The sequence below is a fragment of the Prinia subflava genome, chromosome 3 (assembly GCF_021018805.1).
Source record: "Prinia subflava isolate CZ2003 ecotype Zambia chromosome 3, Cam_Psub_1.2, whole genome shotgun sequence".
NCBI lineage: Eukaryota > Metazoa > Chordata > Aves > Passeriformes > Cisticolidae > Prinia > Prinia subflava.
In genome coordinates, this window is record NC_086249.1 from 22,126,909 (window position 1) to 22,140,570 (window position 13,662).

The following is a 13,662-nucleotide window of genomic DNA, read 5'->3' on the forward strand; positions in this document are numbered from 1 at the left end:
CCAAAACATCCTGAGCACACACAGTCATTGTAAGTGCTAAAGGAAGTGACCTACCTTGTCTCCAGTGGGATGTTACTGTTGAGTAACCAGTTGTCCTGAGCATGGGTTGGCTCTTGAGTAGTGGCTGGTTGTTCTCCAGAGAGAGAGTGGTCTGTAGGAGCTGGGCTGGGGTTGCTGCGTGGAGTGAAGTTCCCTCTGTTCAAGGAATTGATGGAGGCCGCATGATGCTGATTTGGGGTGTGAGCATGTGATATTGGAGGTGGTGGAGTTCGAAGTCTTGAATGGTTTTGAATATTTGGAGGATGATCTAAAACATAAGCAAAATACTTTTAAGGTTCATGATTTGAGTAGTTCCATACTTATTAGTTCATTTAGGTGCAGACAATTCTAAAAAGTGTGAAGGCTGGGGTGCCACATATCCTAAATGAAACTCAAAAGGGCAACACAACCTTGTTCCATATGTTCTAATGCCACAGTATTGATTCCTGAGCCAGCTAGAAAAATAGTTCAGTCTCATGCACAAAAGTTATGAAAGTTTGAAGCGCTGCAAAAAGGCCTGTCCTGACAGCCGAGTTAACTCCGATGAACAACTGCAGGTCGCAAACCGCAATCTATCTGTGGCACTGATTTGTGATAAAGCATGAAAAATACAACCCAGCTGGATAGATAACACGTTAGAGCCAGTTTATGATGGATATACAGCTCCCACAGAAGTTTGTTCTGCCCGTTTCGCCTGAGAACTTTCAATAGCTAAGTCAACAAGAAGACTGAGAATACATTTAATCATGCGCTGGGTTTAGGGAAAGCCATAAAAGCATGTCAGGGTTATACAATTTAACAAAATCCAGTAGTTTGTACTGTTAGAAATGTACTCAAACTGAGTAAAAAATGCATGTGGCATAAAATCTGAGGTGTCAGGAAAATGAAACAACATAGAGTGAAGTAAGATGTAAAGATCAGTGATATGGCTACTTTGAGTAAAACTCAAAGTATTTTTTAGCCAAGAGACTGAGCAAGGCAGACTGAGGAAGACAAACACATAGGAAAGATGAATGCAGTTCTGATTATATCTGTATTCTTACTTTTTTTTAGCTAACCATAAAAATTTTTTTTCTTTTCTTTTTTTTTTTTGGAAATGAAGAAAACTAAAGTATTTGATGGAACTGGAGGGAGACTGACAGTTCAGCACACTGCATTTGAGAAACAGGACACATGTATCTCTCTGCTTTTAGTGGGCTCATGCTCAAAAGTCATTAATACTGTGCACTGGAACAGATTGCCCAGAGAGGTTGTGGAGTCTCTCTCACTAGAGATATTCAAGAACTGTCTGGATACAATTACGTGCAATGTGCCCTGGTATGGCCCTGCTGGAGCAGGAAGTTTCGACCAGATGACCCACTGTGGTCCCTTCCAACCTCACCCATTCTGTGATTCCCTAATACACAATACTTTTGGGATGCTTTATCTGAAAAGAATGTGTATCCTATCAATTTAATACTTACCAGATTTCTGTATATGAGAAACTAACACCATTTCTCTAATTAGAGACCTCATAACTGAATGAACTGTATGTGGTTGTAAATTACCATGAATGGTATCAGACATTTAATAATACTTTTGATATTTGGATTAGGACTTGGACTTAGGATAGGAACAGTAAAAGCATTCACGGGATCTCTGTAGCTTCTCAGGTAGTTAAACACATCAGATGAAACATGGAGATGTGTGAGAGAGAGCCATCCTCACCCTGTGTTGACTCAAACTGCCTCATCATTAACTATGGCTGGTTATATCAGAACCTTATGGTGCTTGAGGTGGTCTAGAAAAAAACATATGTGTTAATTACAGGGGTGCCATTATTCTGACTGAACATATATTTACCTCTGGCTTTGTCAGGTTAGACATGCAAACAGGGGTATATATTCCATAGGGAGAACTGAATGGTTTTAGGGTCCCAATCCATTTTACCTTAAACCTCCAGAAAGATCAGACACCTACCTACCAGTCTCACTATTTTACGTCAGTACAAAAGAAAAGAACAAGTTCAAAACCAGGTCTATACTGTTTATCTACATTTGGACAGACAGACCTTTCATGGGAATCTAAGGAACTATTAAAAAATCTAACTTCGCAAAGCTCAATCAAACTTTAAAAAGCTCTATAATGCCAATAATACTGGCCTCTGACTTGCACATCAGCCAGCAAATTAAAGGGGAAAGCAATAAGCATGGATTGTATGGACAAGAAATATCAGAACCAAACCAGGTCTGACCTCAGCTCTGCAGCACTCTTGGACTGGATATTACTAGGGACTGTTGTTTGGTTGAAGTCCTGACCACTGAGGCAATCAAAATAACAGTGAAGGAATTCCACTTCTGATTTAGTTAAATTAATGACTCTTCTCCTATTCAACAGACAGGAATCAAGATAGGAACAGTGCATTAAATCCAGCTGAGGGAGATGAACACAAATAGAGGGATTCCAACTTTTAGGGCTGTCAGTCGATCAACATTAACAAGAACTTAATTCAGTCCAGAGAAAACGACTTTTCTATTCAGGAGAAACATACCAGAGGTTTCTGAGACCAGCTATTCAAGTTTTCAGCATAGCTCATGCCTGAGATGAATATTCTTCAATCTACAAAGGGGCTGAATGGGTGGATCTTGGAATAAGCAATAGACCTTCTGCAAAGTTATCCTGATATTGGTTGACTTTTCCTTCTGGAGGCACCATTTTCACATTGTGAGTCAGAGCCTGTTTTCAAAGATCTGTTATGTAAATTCCAATTTACACCATATTATTACAGACACATTGCAGATGCTATTATGGATAATGCTTTCGAATCAAGTAAAAATGTGTTATTTTCATTCTCTATTTTCATATCCTCTGTGATTTCTTTGCTGAATAAAGACAGAACATCTATCTTATTAGTCTGTGTGATTTTTCACAGGATTTTATAGCTTGTATTTCAGTTTTTTGTGACATTTAGGTAGCTTTTCCTTCCAGAATGTTTTTTATTCCATTCATATACAAATTCTGAACACTTATGTCATGTCTGAGCACTACGGAACTTAATATACTTTGACTAGAATTAGTAACTATTCCCTTGCCTTATGATACTTTTTTTTATTATTGTCTTCTTCTCAAATTAGGGAACATTAGAAATAAGGTATAGACCAAAGCACAAGCCAGGAAATCTTCCTACCAAAAATAACTGAAGCTGTGCAAGATTTTCTTGATGCAAAAAAACCATGTAAAGGTTCTCACCCTCTGCTGTGACCAAAGCTCCTATGGGATTGGCAATGGATCATGAAAGCCATTAAAAAAAAAATCACCTTTTTTGATTTCCTAAAATATCAACTGTTCCCGTATTTGAGTATGATTGGAGAAGCTGCAGGTGCCTCACTACTGGAAGTGTTCAAGGACAGGCTGGATGGAGTTTTGAGCAACCCAGTGTAGTAAAAGGTGGATGGAACTGAAGGGTCTTTAAGGTTCCTTCCAACCCAAACCTGTGATTCTATGATTATTAACTAGACACACAATGTTTGAATGATATAAACTGTGTGGTATTTCCCCAGAGGAAGGAGGACTCAATGCTAGCTGCAATGGCTGTCTTACATCATGTACGTGTGCAGATCTTACACAGCAGGAAGATGCTCGGATTATCCGCTGTTTATTATACAGAATTGCACTTGTACAGAATTGAATTTTCACAGATCCCATCACACAGGTGGGATACAGGGCAAGTCTGATACAGCTCTCTACATCTACCAGCAAGCCTTTATTGGGACAACAGCACCACAGGAATTCAGAAGACTTTATAAAGGAGCAGGACCATCGCCAGTGCACAAATTGTACAAGATTCCCCAAGACCTTTCATAACCAAGTATAAGATAGCTAAATGTGACTATCTGTAAGTTGTCTTTGTTTACTCCAAAAGAGAGAATTTTCAACATTTTCCTTCTTGCAATTTTCCTCTTTTGTTTCTAAAAAGACCCAGACTTTATCACTGCCTCTCTACTTGTTGTTAGAATGAAAAACCTGACATAAGCTACTCAGAGTGATCAGCTGAGCTAACAAAATACCAAGGAATAAAACAAACACCTTGTAAAACACCTTTCCCCCACCCATCCAAATTTCTAATAGTCTGGGAGTCAAGCAAAACTGTTTAAGGGTTGATTTGTGCCTTGAAGGGAGAACAGAAGAGACCTGTCAATAGCAAAGGAGTCTTAGACACCAGTCCCATTCTTAGACACCAGCAGCCAATGAAAGAGCATCTCAGAGATAAAGTTCAGCATTTCCAGAAGACAGGCTGGCAACTGTAAAAGTCTAAATAGCCAGAAATTAAAGAGCTCCCCATAAGCCTCATTTTCTCTAATGGGTATCCAAAGTGTATCTAACATGTCTGTATTCAAATGTAAGGAAACTTTGGAAACCTGAATGCAAAAAACACATAGAAATCAAGTTACTTTTATGTTGTGTTTTTTGTGGTTTTTCAAAATTTGATTTCTAACATAAAAATGTCATTGAGAAACACTGGCTTGCTAACCACAGATAAAGCAGAGCTGAAAGATAATACAGTTAATGAAGCTTGTACTTGGTGAATATTAGAGAGCCTTGACAGAAGGCTGTGAATGAAGAGCTGAATAAACGTGAACCATAAAAAATTACCAATGAGACGCTAGTATGACAGAATTTCAATAAAAGGTCTGAACCTCATGTTCCTTTTCTCCCCCTTAATCTTTAATGAGTAGTACTGTTTTGAAATTAGTCTATGTAACAATTACACTTTCTGATTCATTAGGTTTTGGGATTGTATTCAGGGCAAATGTGCTAACCTCTGAGTGAAAAATACATTCATATTTTTTTCCCAGCTTATTCTGTTCCTCCACACATTTGTCACTTGTACATCTGCTCACATTCAGACAGACTGATGCCTAACTGGTGTCTGGATTAGGTACAGGAAATATTTCTCTTTACTCACTGTATATATTGCCAGGTGGAATGAATCACTCTGTGCTCCCTTGAACTTCAGCTCCACAGTAGCTGGGATGACGAACTTGCTCGTGTGACTTTGGGCAATCATACTTGTGCCCACTCACAAGGAAAAACACCCCCAGCCCCCACCCTGCCACCCCTTGCAGAGGAAATAATTTTTTTTAAAACAATGTACTCTGCATTCAGTTGACAGAACAGCAAAGACAGTTGCTTCAGCTACAGGACCACTTCAATCTGTTGCAGATGTACACTCACGGCACTTGCACCAGCCAGCTGAAATCACCATCACTGGGCTCCCTTTCCTGCTGGGTACCACTGGATATATGGGATATATGGGAGCTGGAGTGCTTCTTTCGTGAATCTGATGAAGCACTTAAGGTCAGGTGGACTAGGAAAAACTGAACTGGGTCTTTCCCATCACCTTTTGTAGGGGGCACAGGGAGTTTGCTACTACAAGTGAGACTGCTTGCCAGAAACAGGTTCCCTATCAGACACATGAAGTGCCAGTGATGGTGTCTGCAAAATGAAAAGTGAGCAGAATATTTCATCCCCCATTTGGCAGACAACGCAAAAATACCAGGAGGAAAACCAAAGCAGGAGCTGCCTGCTTGGAGGTACCTTAAGGGCTTTTGGTGACAGCCAGGACAAACTGCAGACCCAGTTTTTCTCCGAGCTGCAGAAAGTCCAGCTGAACGTGCAACATCTTGACTGAGCTGAAGCAGTGTGCAAGGGTATCTCTTTTGTAAGCTGGTCCACTGGATGGCTGGCACTGATATTCTGCAGCCTAGAGGAGAATTTCCTCCTTCAAGGAATGTCTGAGAGCAGTGTCTGTCTCCATGGGACAGTCCAGTGAGGAAGCCATCGCACAGAGGGTGAAAAGAGATGGAGTGAAATAGGTCACTCAGAAGTCAGATGATTTATCTGAGCAGAGATAAAGTGTTTTCAGAAGTGTTTTCCCTCGGTAACACTTAAAAACTAGAATCAGCATTACAACTTGAGTGACTGCATCTCTTCATAAGACGCACATCCACTGAATTTCACTTAAGACTAACTTCTCCTACTATCAAGTGGAGTGTTTTCAACAGACTGTGAAACACCTCTTTTCCTGCAGCAACATCTTGTGTCCCTGGTTTTCAAAATGACACCGAAACATAAAAGGAAAGCAAAGTGCTGATGTGTAATCTCCATTAAGTAACAAAACAACAATAGGACAGCTACCTTGATGTTTTTTCCTCTGTTTAAAGTAACAGAATAATAGGGAGCTGCTGCTCCATTAAGGATTGTCATCAGAGAAAAGCACAGTCCTCATCATGCAGTTAGAATCATCAGTGTCTGTGTCCTGGTTCTAGGGAGTATTCTGAGTCTTCAGAGACCCAGACTTCAGAGTCTGAGTATTCAGAGTCTTTTTTAAGCTGAACTCCTTGAGTTGCAATCTTCATAGCTTTGTATTTCACCTGTACTTTATGATGCCACGTGCATAAACACACAACTGACTGTGGACAGCTAAAGCCTAAAGAAGAGTTTTCCTATGCAACTTTGGTGCAGTCTTTTGTTCAGAAAAGTCCACAAACATTGGAAACTACCTGCTAGAAGAACATCAGCTATACAGACGCAAACAGTTTTGAGTATCCCTCTAAATGCGCAACTTGGACGCTGGATTTGCAATAGCGTGTGCTACAAAGAGTGAGCACCAAAAAAAGCTGCAGTGTATTTTCATGACAACACTACTCAGTGTCCCTATGAATGTCTCCAGACATTGTCCATAGCTATTTTAGATCTTGCTAGTAAAGCTACACTGATCAGGGCCAGTGCAGAAAGACTCTGTAGCCATCAAAATCTAAATTTGACTTCCAGCAGTATACCATTTGTAAAAGAGGCAATCATTCTTCATCTCACAAACTGACCATAACAAGCAGCAAAGTGGAAATGAGGGATCTCAAAATCAAGCAGCAAATAAAATGGCACTTTGTTATTGTGACAAGACTAGACTTTATAAACTTATTAAGACTTCATTCTAAAACATTACCAGGTCATAGCTGTAGTTAAGAAACTTCATTTGTTTAGATCAATTACATAAAAGAATCAGGTCCATTTAGATGCTATCAACGCATGTGTAAAAGAAGTTGAAGCTCCCCTCCAGCTGCACAGATCAACACTGCATTGGCTTTACTGTTTATAGAAAAAACCATAGGTGCACCAAATCAAGTCCAAAAACACCATCTCCTCTGTATTTTGTTCATTAAATGTGTACATTACATGCAAACTTTCCTCCGAAGTGCCAAAGTGCCTTTGCTAAAGCAAGTTATTGACTTGTTTTGAAATCAATTTTTTGTTTGATGCTGGGCTGTCAAGCTTTGCCTGTACATAGTCAGCAGGAGCTCTTGGAGGTTGTTTTTCCATCAGTATGCATCTGACTGGATTGAATGCCCTACAAGTAATGGTATTAAAAAGGTCCAGGTCATCATCAAAGGATGATATGCAGACTTTTAACTCATAGTGTTCATTACTCAATAAAAGGGAGTCACAATCTAATAAAATCAAGGCAGAGTATTACTGTTTAGCCTCTGACAGTTTATGAAGAATCATTGTCTTTAGCAGACAGGAAAGTGGAAAAAACCCAGAGTATCTGGAAGAGTGTAAAGTTAAAAAACATATTTAAGTTGTGAAATAATTTATAGGAAACACAGAAAAGCAACTTCTACAGTGTCCAGCTAAGCAAATTTTCCTGCAGCCCTGGAGACTCTGAATTTTCTGCTGGACTTACTGAAAAGGAACATCTTTAACTACTCTGATACCACACACTGGAGGCAACAGTAGCCTTTGAAGTCTCAAACTCTTGAACTGCTGGCCTTTCTGGTCTAAGCATCTAAAAAAACAAATAAACAATGCTTCATTAGAGCTCCTTTCCTCTCACAAATGCCCCAAACATAAAAAACTGACCACGAGCCTCACCACTCAGGTGAGATGCTGCAGTCAACCACAGTGTGCTCTCAGCCCCTCAGGTCTGGGTTCTCCTGTTTGGAAACCCAAGACTGCTGCTCTCCTAATTTTCACGAGGATGCTCAAATGAGTTTGCTGTGCCATTCTGACAGCACTGATGGCTCCTGTAAGCTAAATGACTGAGGATAACCGACCTGCACTGCATCTTAGCAGGGTACAGCACCCTAATGGGAGGCAAGAAAATTCACTAGCCTGGAGCGAAGGATGGCGCATCCGTGCTCTGATTTCAAGTTGCTACAAATTATGCTCAACGAATGTCTCTTCAACGAATGTCTCTAAACATGTATGTCTAAATCTTCAGAACCTACCTCCTGAAGAACTGGGATCCTGCAGTCTTCTCTTTTCTAAGTAAGAGATGTATGAAGTCAGTACCTCTGAAGCTATGTGCCTTTTTTGAAGTGTTAGAAAGCTGTATTCAATTTCCCATGTTTTCCATGTTGCATATGAACCCTAAAACTCATTTGTAGTCAGCCATGATATGCCAGTAGCTGTGGTTTACCCGGCGATGCCACTGAGATGATTGCTAGTCCTGCCTGAAGTGTCCAACCTGCACAGACTTGGCAAAAGCAGCTGGGTGCCATCCCTCATGCATAAAAGCCCTGGAGAAATGGAAAAAATTCTGATTTTCTGCCTCCTCCACTGCACATTTAAGAAACACAACTGTTATTACACCAAAGATTGTTCTTGAAAGAAATGTAGTGCATTTCTCTGATGTCTGCAGTTTATTGACTTGAGGCCTCAAGGAATTCTTTGATACAGACAGAGTTCTGCTCATTTCCCTCCATACACTCTCTCCTGAGCCTGTTCTGTGATCCTTTCATGCAGTAACATATGGAGACAAATATACGTATCTATATATGTACATGAAACAGATAACCACATAGTTCACCCTTGTGCAAACCAGACGTGATTACCTGTACAGTTACACAAGCAAATCTCTGAAATGTTTGTGTAAAGCGGTTCCTGAAACAAAAGTACATCAGCAAAAGGTGCCTCTGACTGCTGTAATACCAAGCAAACTCACAATTTTGCCAGCACAGCTCTCAGATATTGTTGGCTTTCTGTTTTTTTCATATACCTATATTAGAAAAGCTTTGAAATATAGACCTGATCTTTGTCTGTTTCTCTACAAAAATAAAATGAATGAACAGCCTCTATTTTGCTTACGCCCTTCAAAAATCTTATGTAAACTGCAGCACTGCTGTGACTTAGCTGTACACAAACAGACAGGACTGACAGATCCCCAGCTCCATCAGCAAAGCTGACTATTAATAGCAGCTGAGGAAATAGTCTGGTTTATGTATTTTTTACAATGTTGTTAGCAATGGCAACCCAGAGCCCATCCTTTTGCAAATATGAAGCAACAAGCTCTGTGCAGTGTGACCATGTGTCAGGATCAGGTATGTGCTCACAGTGGTCTGGGTGAAAGATTAACATCCTGCAATTTTTTTTTTTAATTTGTTGTATTCAATGTTAACTTGCAAGCTTTGGGTCTGGATTCCCACCTCAAATGGCATATAAACCCCAGAGCCACCAGGGACTACACGGCACAAACATCTGAGGTACAGTTTTGCCCCTTCTTTTTCATTTATATGTCACCCAGGCTTGCAAATAAATAAGTCTCTGGAAACACACAATTCCATTATTTCACAGCAACGTGCTTTTTGAAAGCAACCTGATGTAGTCTAGCACTATGCTAACAAGCACTAATGATTTTAATTATTCAATCCTGAGAAAGAAATGGGGAGATTTCATGTTGGTAGCAACTGAAATAAATTAATTCAAGTTTTTGCTGGCAAATAGAGATTTTGTTTTCATTACTTTGGATCAACCATTTTGCATTCTGCCCCAGGGGTGCTACCAAACAGAGCACTACACAATACAAAACTAGTTCTCCGTTTTTTCTTTTGTTACCCGCTCTTTGCCCCATCCTCCTTTTAATTTTTTTCCTGTCTTTAAAGTTTTAACAAAGAAAATTCTATTAAACACCTCCAAAGCACAACATAAACTGGTGACAAGTCCACCTGACAGCTGTGACTGACATGATGTCTGTCACAGGTATTAATACCTACACCCCCCCTCCATCCATCACATACACAAAGCAGACTGACTTCCTTCGGTGAAAACCACGGGTGAAGATGAGTGTAAAATCTCTCTGCACAAGTGGAAAACCTTATTCCCTTTGGCACAGGAACCTGATTTGTGAGAGCTGGGCTCCATGACCTTTCCCTTCAGGTTCTATTTGACATTCTTGGAAGCACTATGGCAGACGGCTGCACTCCAAATAATTCTGAAACAGACATAAAACTTTTATGTTTTTATTAACACTTGAAGAGGCCACTAAAAGAAAATCAAAACTATGAATCTGTCAAGACACCCCTCAGCAATGCTGCACTTTGTTCACAAAAGCACCATGATGGAATGGCAATGTAGTTTATCCAGCATGTATGGTTTTCTGACTATTCATAATGCCCCCATCCCTAAAAATCTCAGTACTAGTTGATACAAGCCCTTTGAAAAGACAAGTCTGAGAGGAAATATTCATGATGAGTCTCATTTATCACTTTTTTTTTTCCCCTATACTTTATGTTATAAACCTGTACCACCCAAATTACATCAGCAAAACTATAAATACACTACACCTAAATATTAATATATCATAAAGACATTTATACACATTCTGATGTTAAGTTTGCACCCTAATATTCTGGGTGTACCTTTGCATATCTCTCTGCCTTGTAACAGCTTGGCAAATGTGTACAAATGTATACTGTGCTACAGAGACAGAAAAAACATGCTATAGAAAAAAGATTTTGATCTTTTCTTAATTCCTCCTCTTAACTTTTGTTTCTCTTCCATGAGCTATTGCCTCTACTGGCAGTGATGACTGCTGCCCTCCAACTTCCATCTTGGAAAATAGGCTAATTTAAAATGAATAGATGAAAAGGCTTCTGGTAGAACAAAAAGACTGGTTTTGTCTTTTCTGCAAAAAAAGGAAGTATCAAAATTATTATTTATAATCCTAGTGCTTATTATGGTTTTCTTCAGTGCAGGGGAAACAGAGAAAAGCCAGACAACCAGGCTATTCAGCAGTTACTGTCATGAGCACAAGACAGAAAGGCTTTGAGAGAGGCAGAACTATTTCTGCAAGTCATTCTTCATCGACACAAGTCTACAAAGTGTTCATGTGTGAAACTGTCACTGGATTCTTACTGGTATCTCTACATATGCCAAGAGAGAGATTTTCAGGTGCCCTAAGAGAAGTAAGGTATGAGCACCCATTTCTCCCACTCAGTGATATCTGTGGCCTTGAAAAATTCACCAGCAAAATTTTAACATCAAGCCCCAAATTAGGGATATTAGTGCAGATCCCGGAGCCGGGTGTTTAGGTTGTTTAATGATGTTCTTTGGAAACACAGAGTCCTAGCACTGTCTGAAGTCCAATATTAGCTGCAGATTCCCTTAGCATGTGGCAGCTCAAGAGAGTGACAGCGCACTCAGATAACGCTCTGGCGCAAAGTGCGCGGCTTTAAAGCACAGATTATCACGAAAGATGAGTTTTGTAAGGTTCTTTTCATTACTTCCTGTAAGTGCTCTTGACATTCTTTGAAGCAGTTTAGGAGCGCTTCCTTGGCAAAATGTCAAAATAAAGTAATAATTTTCTTATAATATTGTTCAACAAATGTGAGCATGGCATGGTTTAGAAAAGATCAGCGGCTTACGAAGATGGTGCAAACACACACACGTCTCTATATTATCAAGGGCTTTGGTGTGATCAAAACAATAAACAATAATTTCATATATGTACTGTCAGAGAACTAGAACAACTGCTCAGTGTAGAAAGGGGATTTTTTATGACTTCCAAGTATCCTGACAATATACATTTCAGCTATATATGAAACTTTGTTTCAAACATTGCTAGTTATTCCCTGAGCAAAACAATTTATACTGGCTTGGTGCTGGAAACATTTGCTATAAAATTTATATCCTTTCTATCTCTTTTTAAACAGAACAAATGGAGTTCAGCAGTTGCATTAAAATATTGACTTGGTTTTTTAGGGACAGTCTTGTTAAAGCTAGTTTAGTCTGCCACTGGCACTAACTGGCACAGCTCCAGGAAGGTGACAAAATTTTTTTGTTTAATTAAACAGATGATCATTAAGATGCATTTTATTCTATAATCCATGAATTGCATGTGATAAAGAGGGTTTAGTTTTGTTTTTTTCAAAGTCCCAGAGCCTCCTCAACCCTCTAGATGAATGATGTAGAGTTTGGAATGGACCCATCACAAACCACAAGTTGTAAATTAAACAGTGGGATGAATAACTGGCTACAGGGTTTTACAAATGCTAACAGATCACATCCTATTCAGTCTACTGTGAGAAAACTTCTTCCAAAAACACATTTCTGAAGCAGAAGTAAAACTACTTAATAATACGATTTAAATGGATAATGACCGGATATTTTAAACTTTCAGGCTTAAATTTCACTGAATTTGTTTATGGATAGGACTTTGTATTGCTCACTTTTAAGCTAAAGCACTTCACATATTTACCAAACTGACATCAAAACTACAGGAAAGAATTATTTAACTCATCACTGGACAGCCACCATGCCTGCCAAAGAACAAGACAGCCGCTGCATGAAGGATGAAGCCCTGACTCCACTGAAAACAACTGTCAAACTCTTTAAGACTTTAGCAAGGTTGGGATTTTACAACGCCTTTTTTGAAAAAAATACCTTAATACTTCAGGGTAACTTTAATAGCGGAAACCAGGCAGGGCCTTTTTCAGTTCCAGTAATCAAACCATGACAGGGACAGATCTGTGTCTGCTGCTATGAACCCAGCAGCCTACTTCCCTGCCAGCGCAGCCATTTGGACAGAAACGTGCAGAAGCTCCCACAGAGATCCTTGATCTGCCCTTGATCCGCAGTAAAACTCCTGTATTGTCAATACTCGCCTTGATCTGCAATGCAACTCTTAATGTCAGCAGTAGTTTTGTGCACCGTGTGGGCAGTGTCTGGCTCCTAAGGAAAGTTTTAGATGCTGGGGATGCATTGAGATTAATCAGCATTTGATGCCCCATGGAAGAAAAACTAATGAGCAGAGTTTGTGGATACGGTGAGTGAGGGAAATGCAACTGCAGCCAGAAACTAGCCAGAAAAATTACAAATGAAGCCAGAGAAGAAGAGCAAGAGTAAGGCACGGAAACATCAGCCCTGAAGAAGGATCACTGATGGACCAGACTGTCTTCATCTCTTCCACAGCTTTTCTTCTAAACTATCAACTTTCATCTGGACCATCCCTGATCCTCCCCCATCAGTCAGAGGTGAAATTCACAGTCTCTGCTAAGCTATCCTTGAAACCAGATCTCACAAGCCATATAAACCAGGAGGGTTGGACGGAGATGCTAATTTCCCTGCACCCCTCTCCTACCCAGTCCAATCTGTATCCACTGGAAGATTCACAGGCAAAGCACCAGACTGCTCCCTGAAGTGAACCCACAGACCCTACCAACTCACTTGGGATCTTCAGGGCCAAGAGGTGGCCTGACCTCATAGAAAAACTCTGGGCAGCAGGGAATGTACACTCTCCATTTCTTTAAAGTCACAGTAGTAATGTTGACAGTTACAAACCCCCCAAGCTTCTGTGTAATTGCACAG

At 40.0% G+C, this 13,662-nt stretch overlaps 1 protein-coding gene across 2 annotated transcripts in view; it reads right to left on the reverse strand.

Annotated features, from left to right (window-relative positions):
- TENM4 (teneurin transmembrane protein 4) overlaps window positions 1-13,662 on the reverse strand; it is a 600,742-nt gene that overhangs the window by 214,318 nt on the left and 372,762 nt on the right. For both annotated transcript variants that reach the window (XM_063394390.1, XM_063394392.1), the window contains one exon: window positions 55-307. In XM_063394390.1, coding sequence (XP_063250460.1) covers window positions 55-307 — 253 coding nt within the window. The remainder of the gene's footprint in view (window positions 1-54; window positions 308-13,662) is intronic.